Source organism: Acipenser ruthenus, chromosome 19 (assembly GCF_902713425.1).
Source record: "Acipenser ruthenus chromosome 19, fAciRut3.2 maternal haplotype, whole genome shotgun sequence".
Taxonomy (NCBI): domain Eukaryota; kingdom Metazoa; phylum Chordata; class Actinopteri; order Acipenseriformes; family Acipenseridae; genus Acipenser; species Acipenser ruthenus.
This window is the reverse complement of record NC_081207.1, coordinates 30,632,753-30,646,261: the sequence shown is the minus strand read 5'-3', so window position 1 is coordinate 30,646,261 and position 13,509 is coordinate 30,632,753. Positions and strand designations below refer to the sequence as shown.

Sequence of the window (13,509 nt, the reverse complement as noted above, 5' to 3'; positions counted from 1 at the left end):
AACACAACCCTCCCCTTGATGTCATAATAGCAGTAATAATACCCATTAACAGCCATTATAAGAATAAAAGGTGTCACTGTAGGAAACAAACAGCTTGGCATAGTTCACCACAGGAAAGATCTGCCCTTTATTGTTCTTCATTACTGGTTGGGTTGTTGGGTGTTATCGCTTAAGAAGAGGTGGAACAACTAGCCTTAGATGGGAGAACCACAAGAGCATTCTAAACAATGCCATTAATATATTAATCCTGTTACTGAGCAATCCTGTGGAGGGTGGGGCTGCAGTAGCTCAAAGCTGACTGGTCAGCTCCTGACTAAGCAGCAGATCAGCCATGGGGCTGGTGGCTTAGGATCCAATATCATTCTCTCTCTCTTGTATTGTACTTATATGTCATTGAAAAATAAATACAATAATGAACTGAATATACAGCCCGTTCTTTTCTTATTTCTGAGGCACACTGACTGGAAAATTGGAAAATAGTTATTTGTCTTTTACCCGTTCTTATTGATTATTCTTATCCTAAACTATTTCTTATTATTACTTTATTGATAAATAGAACAGCTTGACTGTGTAGTGCTGAGATGAGACACTTCACTTGTTGCAGTGCCTATGTTTTTTCAGGATCATCTGGCGGTGTGTATTTTTTGTGTTTTTTTGCAGAGCATACTGAAGTGCTGAGTCTCTGAGCGGTCCATGAATCAGGTTTCTTGCAGGGAAAGACAAAGCAGAACCTCTTGTGTATTCGTATACTGTACCAAGTGTTATTCTGAGTCGAAAACCCCGAAAAAGCCTGAGAGCAAGAACAGCACAGGGGTCACTGAGGTGACAGGTGAGTGCCCTTTACACAGATTTACACACTGCACTGCAAAACAGAATAGTCGATAATAAAACACACGTATATATATATATATATATATATATATATATTTGCTGTGTTTCCCAGTTCCCCACTGCAGTATGTAATTACCTGCATAGCTGTGGGCTTTTCCATCCGAAAGGTGAGGTCTCTTTCAGCAAGCAGCAGAACAGTGTGAATACAATTGGGGACAGCTTCCTATCAAGACAAAGGGTAGTATTTAAACAGTATGCCACAGTAACACAATAGCAAGCCATTCAAGGAACATTAAACAAGAATTTCATAAATGTTTATTATGTATTAGCATTGAAATCATGCATATTACATGTAGTTCACAATACTTCCCTTGATCTCTATGAGCTTTTCAAGAACAGCAGTGACTACTATCTTGCTTTGAGAATTCATCATGGTCGCTATTGTTCAGGTACCGCCAGTATGAATTCAGAAACCTAGTCTGCCATCACACAATACTGCCTTGTAAAGCAGTGCTGGGCTAGCCAGGATATTCTCATGGTTTCATAGGTAACATAAGTTTTATTAGCATCATATGCAAAACAGCGTTTCAGTGCAGAACATAACAGCATGTTCCAAATTCTTTGTAATAGTACATTGAGTGGAACAGCCAAGCCCTCGGAGAGCAGGGACAGGTAATGAGATCAGATCCCCCCAGGGAAGCCTGGTCCATTACACACACCATTCAGGTGTTCTGCCATTTCTGTCTGGGAATAAACATAAAGACAGCCCGGCCGAAAGGAGATCAGTTTCTTCTGCTGTCGATTTCAGCAACGAGTGAAAGGGAAAGAGCAATAGCAGAGTTTCAAAATACAGATTAAACAAGAGTCCCCTTCAAGAGATTTTGATTTATGTACTCTTCTCAATCCACTGCTGAGGTCCAAGGATATTCTCAATGCAAACTCTAACTGTTAACTGCAATCACAATCAAGCAATCAAAGTTTTAGATGACATTTGGTTTTTTGCTTTTATGTGAGCTGGTTTTCATGGATGCAGTGTAGAGGTATCTTGCCTTTGTGCCTCTCTCTGCTACACAGTATAATAATGCTTGGCAGCAGTTTTGATCAAAGTTTATTTCCAAGGCTTGCCTTTAGACATTTCCTGTTTGTTATTATTATTATTATTATTATTATTATTTATTTCTTAGCAGACGCCCTTATCCAGGGCGACTTACAATTGTTACAAGATATCACATTTTTTACATGCAATTACATTATTTTTTTGTACACATTATTTTTTACATACAATTACCCATTTATACATTTGGGTTTTTCACGCAGCAATCTAGGTAAAGTACCTTGCTCAAGGGTACAGCAGCAGTGTCCCCCACCTGGGATTGAACCCACGACCCTCCGGTCAAGAGTCCAGACAAGAGTGTTTGTTGCTGTATTTTGAAAACACAGTTTTTAGATTGGGGGTAGAAAAGAGCATTATAAAGCGTTTTCAGAAAGTTTGTATAGTAATTACCGTGGGTGCAACGTCCAATCTAAGTTCATTAATCAGCAACAGCAAAGCTAATCAACCTGTCAAAATACTGAAATGACTGAACTGCGTTGGAAGGAATCTTACTTCCCTCTGGGGAAGTGTAGTTCAATACTTATTTCGTTCGAATGCTTCAGCATCAGGCAAAAGGAATCTGACTGGGAAACCGTCATTTAAACAAAAAGATACCGCTTGCTTTGTAGCAAATTAAACAATTGAAAATGACGTCAACTGGGACGGCCTTCCCAGAAAAACACAATGATAAGCTGGGTCGTCTCAGCAAGCAACCCGGTCCTGGTACTGAAAAATCTTTCTCAAGTCAAAAAGATCCAGTAAACTTGAGTTTAGCTCTGTGAATATGTCTCTGATCTATCTGTCCATACAGTCTTTTTTCCTGTACTTGGAAGCTTAGTTTCTTTTGTTTCTTCGTTAGTCGATGTTCTGATGTACATACAAGAGATCCCAGATTCTCCAGTGCAGACATTGTCTGTTTCTTATCAGTATTTCCCGCTGGCAAGCTAGCACCTTGTTTTCAACCAGTTTAATAAACTATTCAGATTCGGCCTCCAGCCGGTTTGTTCTGTTTTTTTCTCCACATTCATATCAAAAGGTTCCCACGATTAAAAAAGAGTTTAAACTAATAGTTTACTGACAATACAATATGGATCTGTAAACTAAAACAGTATACTATGCAAAACTAGTCTAATTCAGATTTTCTTTTCTTGCAGCAAGATTAGATGTTATTTACAGAATTTAATTTGTTTTGTTCAAACATCAAGGATTGCATTGCATTGCTAAATAAAATAAATGCAAAGTGCATTTCTAAGTGCAAACTAACAAAAAATAAATAGCCACAGTACATGACATGCAATGAAAGCTGCTCTTCAGACTAATTGATTATTTCCCTGTTAACCAATTACCCCCTCCACGTTTGCTGAAACCCTGAACCCTGCTGCGGTCCCCTGGAAACAAGGATTTATTGTTCCATCACAGGCCTTGGGGCTGCATTGGAACAGGCTGTGTTACATTGTGTTCAAAAGCTTCATCAGCTCAGAGTGAAGCCTTTTTAAGTCCTGCTAAGTTATCTATGCCTAACCATAAAAAAGATGTGCATAAGAAAGAGGAATCAAAAGCAGAGGAACCTGAGGTATTTAACTGAGTTTTGTGCTTGTTTTTATTTTGTTAGCTCCACTGCTTCGTTGCTTGGACCGCCTATAACCCAACCCTTAAAAGAACCACTGCTCAGTGTCACTGAACTGACCTCCTCTCTGTGAATGACACAGCCCTGCAAACGAATACAATGTCTGATCAGACCTTTTATTAAGAAGATGCTATCTTTATGAAACACACACCCTTTTGAGATAACCCGAGGCTGTGTTTAATTTGATCAGAGCTATCACTGCGTTCGTCATGCACACAAAAAAATGCAACCCTGACCCCCAAACCTATTGTTACCTTTCCCTTCCAATGCCGTGAAGGTCATTTCCATACCTACCTATCCTGGAGTAATGTAAATGCAAATTAGGACAGCAACACCCATTATGTTCTATCCCTTTGGCAATGACACTGTAACCTAGACAAGATTAATATAATTTCTCGCTTATTATAGAGTGTAATTTAAAATCCTGTTAGGAACTATGCAAGCAGATTGTTCTGAAGTGCCCTTGCCACACAGATGCTTTCATTTCTTTTATACACAGAGTCTAGACGAGTGCATTCATTCTTTATTTAAAACACCAATATATTTTTGCACAGTCCTTTTATACACATACACACACACACACACACTACATATGATATGCTGGATTAAATGAAGTATAACAGAGAGCTTTAGTGAAAGCTTATAGTTTATCAAATGCTTTCAATGCAACACACAGTCATATATGTATGCAGATGAATGAATAGTTTGCTGTGTACCTGGAGCATTCAATAAATACGCATGAAAAATGATGTCCTGTCGTGTAAATATTTCTAAAGCAGTGCATGGAAACCGGGAGATTCCAATAAATTATTATTATTTTTATTTTTTATTTTTTTAAAGGATTTTTAGTACAGAATGCCTCTGCTGACCACTAATGCATCTATCCATACAGACACAGATTCGTATTTCTTAAAGCTGAATAGATTGCCAGGTCAGTATTGCTGAGAAAATGTCTGAAGCTTTGCCTGCTTTTTTTCATCATTAATAGAATACAATCACAAACGTACAATGCCGTTGGGTCTTGTTCCTGTTTCTGAAAAAGGAGGACCACTTCCCATTGGCTGTTTGGATTTCAACACGTTTACATGCGTTAAGTGCACAGCATAAGTTATAATACTGTTCAACTCTATTACCTGTAGTTGGTTAAATGCTTTGAACAGTGCTGGAACAGGCGAGCATCTACGGGCATCAACCAGAACAGTCAGACCCAGGGTTCGGACCGCCTTTCTGTTTCACGTCAAAGAGAAAGAGATCAGACTTTATTCATTTCATCCTCACTCACAAGACGGTACAGATTATTAAACAAGGTTTTCTGTGTTTAACACAAATTGTGTGTTTCTGTCGCAGATTATCCTTTGCTACAGTATAGGTGCTATTTTACTACCCTGGGCCTGTTTTATGAAGACTCTGCAGGGGATCCTGACACAAAAATGCAAAGTTTTTGTACCTGACTCATAGTCTTCAAGTAGAACAAGGTACACTGCTTCAATATGCATACAGGCATAGAATCAGAAAGCCATTAAAAAAAAAACGATTTCAATTCTTCATAAAGGCATGTCATAAAAATGCCATCTGTGTAACAAAAGCAGAACTATGATGCAGTAATCAGGGGTGAGTTACCTGAGAATTGTGTAGAAATAGACAAGAAGCCGTACAAGCTCGGTGCTGTTGCAGTTGGGGTTTAACCAAATAGTGTTCCTGGTCGTCACAATCACAACGGCACGCCTGCATCTGTCTCTCGTACCTGATGCAAACAAAAAGAGAGGAAAAAAAGACTTGTTTATTGTAGTTGAGAAACACACAAATTGCCACGATTCTACTCAAGACATCTTGTTTGCTTACTAGCTTTAGCCTATATATTTTTTTTTTTTACTTTAAAATGTCTTTTAAATACTACAGTATAAGTAAGTACCAAATGAGGTATACTTTGAAGCCATAAAAGCAAATATCTGAGTTATTTATTGCAGGTTTTGTAACCCTTTCATGCATGGTGACTTCATATGGGGACGGATTTAAAAAAAAAAAAAAAAAACTCTCTTCCAGTCTTTACATGGGGACATATGGAAGATGGAAATGCATGATGACCCCATATGAGGATGCCATTTTTCTAAAATATAAAGCAAAGGAAAATGTTTAATCAAAAATAGATGTATTATGTGTCATGTTGGTAGAAAGCAGCAGCTTTGAGAATAGACAGGGAGTCTCGATTGCAGTGCTGGCACACACCAGGCAAACAGACCACTCCCGAGTCCAGCACAGCAGGGTTGATATCCAGCGCCTGGGTTGGTACAGACTGCAGCTTTGAAGAGATGGGAATAAAAGAGAGAGACTCCTGGTGCTTCAGGACCACTTTCTCCTCCCGGCTCACAGCTTCACAGAGCTGCCTGGCAGGAGATACAGGGGCCTCAGCGGCCTGCTCCTTCTGCTCTTCCACACCTACGAGAAAAAGGTACAAATGCATTGATGCATTCTGAGGAGCCAGACACACATATCCTTAAAGGTGCACTTGTATTTATTAAATACATCTAGATCTGTAGTGTTAAAGAGTGGGAGATCTGAAAGATTGTGTTCCAATACATCTACAGTACTCTCACAGAGTACAGTATATGGGAAACGATGGGATTGGTAGTGGAAAGATTCAGAAACTTTTATGCTTGAAGGAGAAAAGTAAATCCTATATGAAAGCTGAAAAGGATGATTTGTCAGTGCAAAGGCATACCTTTAAATTTACAAACTGCAGTAACATTCTAGAAGCCCTACCGCCAAGCTATGAAAGTCAGGTAGACTCCCGTTTTCTATACACAGAACTGGAAGTCTTGTTTTGGAGAGGAATGCTATTAGAATTCCAGATACGGTAATATAAAATAACACCTATATAACAGACTGCTACTCTCCGAATCCATACCCCACAGCTGGTATCAATTCACTTTGAAACTTCTGAGTGAGGCCCTGGGGTCTGCCCTATAATTTGTCAAGAGGAGACTTAACCTGCTGTCTCAATGACTCTGAGTAAGTAAGCACTAGCGGGTTCAGCTTTCCAGGGCCCTGGCACTTGTTTTATAGACTGTTCCACTGCTGATATACAACAATGGCCTCTGCCAGAAAGATGCACGAGACTTATTAGAGATCGTGTCAATTAAATGTGCTGACAGCTGAGCCCTGCACAGCAAGTGGATATACTTCCTGCCAAACAAACAAGTGGAAAATCTGACACAATGGTTAGGACATACTGTAGTACTGAAGAAAAAAAACATACAACGATTTGCTTTGACTACAAAAAAAGACTTCATATATACTGTATACTTTGCCCTCAAATTCATTATTGTTGGCAGCTAATATTTTTTTGGGCAGTGAACCATTTTGCTTTCTTTTCGTATTGTAAAAGTAACTGTAGAGGTTCCAGCTTTTTATTTAAATTATTCTGGATAGTTGATTTTTCGTTGATGGACTTCAAACTGGGCATACTGCATTGTGCTGTACATGATGTCTAAGTTTTTTTAATTCCAAAGTTTAGTGTGTATCTACTGAGATGGCTTGTGTTTAAAAGGTCAAGTCCATAAGGAATGTCTTTACAGAAGCAGAATGAATCTATTGTGTGTGAGAAACAGAGCTCTGATCACACAACTGCATTTTTATGCTATCCGTCTAGTAGAACTATCCGTCTGTTTTCAGAACATTTTACTTTTGGCTGTGATTTATAAACATGCTAAATTAACAAACAATGGGTCGATCAAGGGTGGTGATTACAGCAGGCTATTTGTAACACATTAATGAGCTCTTTGAAGCTTGCTATGTTTTTTTTCTTTTCCAGGACTGTTTCTCGCTCAAGCGTACAGTACCACCCACCTGGACACAGGAGAAGCAGTGCTATCTATCTCTTATGTATTTTGAAAACAACAAACTAAACTTGTCATCGTCTCTTAACACAGACTGCAATCACAGCCCAGCACTGCTATGCACCACTTGCAGCCATGTTACTTAACACCTCTCCCACTTTAAAAGTAAACACTGCTATTAAATTACACGACCGCTGGGAAAAAAAAAAAACCCAAAGCTGTTGTGAATGGGTATGATTTACGAGGTTAAACCACAGTAACTATATTTGATCATTTCTCTTTGACATAACTTTTCTGTGAATATTTTTTTAAACAGTTCAGATGTTTCTTGCAAACAGATAACATCTTACTTTTCCTTAAAAATATCTTTAACGCTGTACAAACTGATTATTTAGTCTGTTTAAAAATAATGCAGATACCTCCATCAGCCACTGTACTGAACACTAATCCAATAAAGACAATACCTCTGTATCATTATTCTTTCTCTGATGTCCACATAGGAAGCAGAACAAGACAGAATCTCACTATCCAGCTCTCTTGATGGCTTCACCAGCGATCACACAAGCTGACCCTTAATGAACATTGAACGGAATGATTTTGCAAAAATGTGCATGCTAATGCAGAAAATCTATGCAGTTAAGATATGGGCAAGAGCAATACTTGCAAAGCTGGTATTCACAAACGAGGATAACGACTGTTGAAAGGGGCAAAAGTATCACGCTTGACAGTATATATTAGGAACTATAGAAACAGAATGTACACATATTACATATTAAAACCAACTGCAATGACTGTTCATGACTCCCTAAGTTCTGAATGATCTATCACCCCCTAATCAGTCCTATTCATAGTGTGTATCTTCCTTTCCACAGTGTTTTGGAAGGATCCCCTTGGAGTTCTGATTTACGACTTCCTTGTCAGAATATAGGGGAGGAAGTAACCAGCACGACCTTTAAGTATAACCGTGATTGGTTTTCATTTTATCCAATGTAATCAACAACATGCCTTCACACTAATTTCCATTCCAGCGCAGGGCAACAGTCATGAAGCAGGTGGAACATAAAAGTATGCAGGGATTTTCTTTTTAGAAACACATTTTCCTATTTCGCTTTTCAACAAGATCATTAAGAGAAGAACATGGCTACTAATGCAAAACCAACAGTAAAAATAGACCTAATCATAATTACTACTGTATCTTTTTTTACTTTTTCCCCCCTGCGGGAAGAACAATTAAATTAGGAAAATACCCTAAAAAAAATCTCAACCCTTCATCAATCAATCTTCACATTAAAAAAAATAAAGGAAAAAGAGTAGAAAGTTTAAAAAAAAAAAAAAAAAAAAAAGACTATTCATTTTAATAATATCCATCCTAACTTGCTGTATTGCTTGAGTACAGTACAAGGATAATGTCTTACTATCTCCTTTCTCACAGAATGAAACAGAGCCATGAGGCACTGTAACACCTCACTGTGGAACCTGTGCACACAGAGTGATATTCTGTAATTGACTGCTACAGCCCTCAGGCAGGCACTGTTAAAATGTCTTTTTAATGTCTAGAATTAGAACAGACAGCAGTCTATTTTAATCCTGTCAGCATAAATAGGATAACTAATTAAACTTATACTGCAACAGAAATCAAAAGGACATATATAAAATGATGAAGAAAAGTAATTGATAAATTCAAAACTAACTATTTTAATAACTAGATACAAAGTTTCTACTTCCTCTTTCTTCAGATAGCATGGTAGAAATAGCTGTTTTTGAATTTTCTGTATATACAGTATGTGATTCGTTGTCTAGCCTGCTGGTATTCTTTCCTGTATACAACATGAGACTAATACAGGATACTGGGCAGCAGTGGCAGTGGGTGAAGCTCAGGTAGGATGGTTCCTTATGGTCATTTCACTTCAATGGAAACTTTGTACAGTACATCATTAAGAGAGAGAGAGAGAGAGGAAAGAATAGATAATTGAAAAGTATATGTAAAACACTGAAGATACTGTCTACCTTTCTGGTGTGATTCCATTGAAGTTTCTTGATCCCCACCTACAGAACTGGGAATTACTTTCAGTGTCATTTCAGGCTCGTTTCTTTGTTCCTCCCTGCCCTGTGCAAGTGTCTCAGAGAACCCAGTCCCACCTATACACACACCATCCTCTGGTCTCTGCTGCTGTGCTACTGTGGCTGGTAATGAATGGCCATCCTCCAGTGCCACTGTATTAGCCAACTTATCGCTGCAGCTCTCATCGCCATTCTTTTCTAAGTGTAATCCAGCAGGACGTTCCGAACATGTCAGATCTGATACGGAATGCGATCCTGCCGATTCTCTATCGGCCACACTGTTATTAAAAGGGATTTCTGAGCTCTCTGTTGCGCATTCCATACTTCTGTCCTCACGTGCAACTGTGCTTGGTTTGTGCTCTGTTTCTACCTGATCAGAAGCCTCCGTGCAACTCACTTCCTGCAACGGGCAGCCGATTTCCTTCGCGTCTCTATCACCTGTGCTTGCAGGCAAGACGCCATCCTCTTCAGGTGTTCCCGAATGCGATAAAGCCTGCTGTGAATGTGCTGTGGTCTGTGTGGAATGTCCATGCATGACCCCTTTGTGTCCTGTCCTGTCAGCATTGTCATTATGTTCTACAGCCTCTGTGGATTCTACACTAGCCGAGTCCTCGCTTACCAGATCAGCCTCCTGCAGCCTTTCCTCCCCATTACAAACACGTCCATTGACACAGTCTCGGTCCTGCCCTTCAACTGAACAGCCTACCTGTTCCTTTGAAGTGCTTTTAAAATGGGAGAGACCAGGTTCCAGTTCATTGCCATGTGTCTTCTTGCAAGACACGGCACGGTCTGTGCTAAACAACAATGGGCTAGCTGCTGAGGTGCTCACATCTGAGGGTTCAGACAAGGGATTAATGAGCTCGGGTATTGGGCTGGCTGTGTGTGGGGGATCAACGCTCTTGGTAAGTAACTGGCAACAATTGCTGCTGCACTCCCTTTGTGCATCTGCTTGTTGCTGGGATTGTTCAGTGAAAGAAGCAGGAGAGGCATTGATCAGTGCGCTGTCATGCTCATTACAGGCACTGTCATGGGTGTCACTTAGGCTGGGTATCATATCTGCTGTGATTAATGGACAACTATTACCACTCTCGACAACAACAACCACCTCCTTTTCTCTTTCTGGAATCCCTCTGCATTCCTGTGAATCATCAGAGTTGCTCTCATGACTTGGCGAGTGTGTATTACAGCTGCCACTGTGACTAGGCAGCCCTTTGTTCAGAGTGCAGCTCTCTCCACAGCCCTGTACATCAGGAACACCACTGATACAACCTGGCTCTTTCAGAGAATCTGAATCAGGCACAGCTGTAACAACCCCTTGTGTTATACCTTCTATATCATTTAAAGTGCTGTCTATTCTCACTGCAACTGTCCCGTTCACCTTCCCTTCTTCCGCTAGGCTGTCTTTTCTTACGCCAACAGACGTGCCTGTTGATTTTGAGCAGAACCTGCTTGACGCGTTCAGGTTCTGTTCTATAAGGTTTGTACAGATCAAGGTTTGCGAACAAGTGCTATTATTCTGACAGTCAGGTGTTTTTGCTCCCAAGCAAGTCTTTGGTTTATTCCGATTTCTATAATTCAGGCTTATAGATTCAGTCAAAGAGCCTTTCTGTGGGAAAAACCTGGACAAGGGAAATTCCGCCAGTTCGACGTACTCCCCTTCCAGGTCCTGGTCAGACTCCTCTGACATGTTATCCGAGAGGTCTAACCAGTTCATCGCATCGAAGCGGGGCTGACTGGAAGTCCTCCGGATGTCGGATCCTTTCTGCATCTGCCCCGCGGAGGTCGAGGGGTCTGAAGTGTTTGTCATGCGCTGGCTTTCCTGCAATGCTTTCGGGCAAGTCCCGTCACCCGAAGCCCTAGTGATCCCAGACACGTTCTCGATCATTCTTGGTTTGTTCCTGAACTCCGGTCGGACCACCTCCTCCCAAGGCACCCGAAAGATGTTGCTGTCAGTAGATAAGAGACAGTGTTCCAGAGCTGTTCCCATGTGCTCCCGGTTAATTGAATCCAGCCATTCCGTGGTGAAAATGGAAGTGTACGTTATCTCTGGCACATCCAGCTCCTCTACATTGTGCCCGTCCCTCGCTAAGCATTTCAACACTATCCGCGGGGTCTTTTTCAGGTACGGTACTGCTTGTATGTAGAAATCACCCGGCTGTAGGGATCGCCAGTCTAGGGAAGCCAGCTGGACTACAATCTTCTCATGAATGCACAAAGGCCAGCCTTCATGACGAAAGAGATACCCACAGTACTGGAACTGTGAATGAAAAAAAAAAAAAAAAAGGAGTTATTAATGTTGATCTGGAATGTGCCATTAAAAAAAACACCTAAACGTGGTCATGTTTCTACTGCTTCAGCGACTATTATATACAACCCTTAAGAAATGTTTTCCATAGTAAAAACATTGCAAAGTGTAATAAAGCATAGTGAAAGCATGTAAAGAATAGGTAAGCATTGTAAAGAAAAACGAGGTATGACAAAACGTATCGATAAACATGACAAACTAGTGTAAACTATGGTAAATGCATAGCAAAACCATGGGGAAAGCATAGTAAAACTGCAAATACTGTGATAAGCTTTTATAAGCGAAGTTTAGACCAATCAATCAGATAAATAAAACAGCATTCAGTCAAGGCATAGATTGAAAATATTGTAAATGTGCACACAATCCAGTACTAGACTAGAAATGAATCCAACAGGAGGTGCAAGAAGCAGAAGAGGATCACTGTTGGCACCCCATCGACAGAACTATAATGAAATCCATTCAGTCTTTAATATGTCAGGGGTTCTTTTAGCTTTCCATCTGAAGCTCTTGTAACAATGGAACTTTATTGCAGTCTGCAATGGCAAACCCTACAGAGGGTCACTTTGTACTGATTTAGTGTATTTGGTTACATATAGGAAGTCAGTGGATATTTACCCCTGTGAAACCATAGCTATGAGAGGTACAGGTAGAACATCATTATTTATCAGATGCTATTTTCCAATTTTTTTCAAAGTTAGCTTTCCTTCCTGCATGTGGATATACAGTTGCATGCTGTGAAAAGGAAGGGGTTGGTGCTGGTGGTGATGAGTGGATAGATGCTGCCCCCCACACTGCAGAAGATTTGAGCAACAATCAGCAAAGATCTGATCAGAGCTGGTCATCGAGGTCCAGGGAGAGGGAGAGGGAGAGGGAGGGAGGGAGAGAGAGAGACAGAGAGAGAGAGAGAGAGAGAGTGTCAGGAGAAAGTCATGGGGAGAGAGAAGGAGAGAGATGGGGAGAGAAAGACAGAGGGGGAAGGAGAGGGGATGGGTTGAGGAGGGATGGGGACGGGGAGATATTTCACAGTAAAGTTGAATTCACATAATGAATGCAACAGTTTATCCAAACAGTTTTCAATCTTAGAATTAGATTGGTCTCATCCTGCTTTTTAGGTTTTTTTTCTGCCAAAAAAATACACAGCAATTTTAAGAGCCAAGGCACCCTGATGGCAACACTAAGGTGTGTTCTTCTCACACTAGGGATCACTTACATTCACCTTGTAAAACACCTACAGCAGTACAGCCCTGTAAAAAGGATCAGCCTGTTTATTAATGGCTACAAAAGGAACATCGTGAACTACGTTTCTGGGATGCTTTCCAGGCTGGAGGGTACACTGAATTAACTCATAGAAACCTTGCTTTGAAAAGCCGGATCTTAGCAGGTGAGAACTTGCCAATGTTCAACAGTAGTGTAACAGCATGTAACAGTATCTATAAATCTCTGCGTCACATGAAACAATTGGACACATAGGTCGGTCTGTTTTACTGTCTTGTACTTGGTTATTTATTATTTACAGAAACAGGGCGGTGTGTCTATCTGATGAAAACTCCTCATTCTCCTGCGAGTCAGATCATATTTATGGCAAAAACTAAAAGAGGAGCACAAGGTTTTTAGACAGAGCACAAGGAGTAGCCTATAGGCACTGACGTTCTCCAACCCAGTGGCAGCAGAGGCCCCCAACAGGAAATGAAAGATTCTTATCCAGCCTTTCAGACTCTATCTTACTGTGCTGCTGTACAAGCAATGTTTAAACAAT

The 13,509-nt window shown here is 40.4% G+C and overlaps 1 protein-coding gene across 3 annotated transcripts in view; it reads right to left on the bottom strand.

Annotated features, from left to right (window-relative positions):
* LOC117424695 (uncharacterized) overlaps positions 1 to 13,509 on the bottom strand; it is a 56,870-nt gene that overhangs the window by 31,485 nt on the left and 11,876 nt on the right. For all 3 annotated transcript variants that reach the window (XM_058992842.1, XM_058992843.1, XM_058992844.1), the window contains exons 3-7: positions 9,395 to 11,705; positions 5,778 to 5,987; positions 5,172 to 5,295; positions 4,685 to 4,778; positions 968 to 1,054 (exon numbers count right to left, since the gene is read on the bottom strand). In XM_058992842.1, coding sequence (XP_058848825.1) covers positions 968 to 1,054; positions 4,685 to 4,778; positions 5,172 to 5,295; positions 5,778 to 5,987; positions 9,395 to 11,705 — 2,826 coding nt within the window. The remainder of the gene's footprint in view (positions 1 to 967; positions 1,055 to 4,684; positions 4,779 to 5,171; positions 5,296 to 5,777; positions 5,988 to 9,394; positions 11,706 to 13,509) is intronic.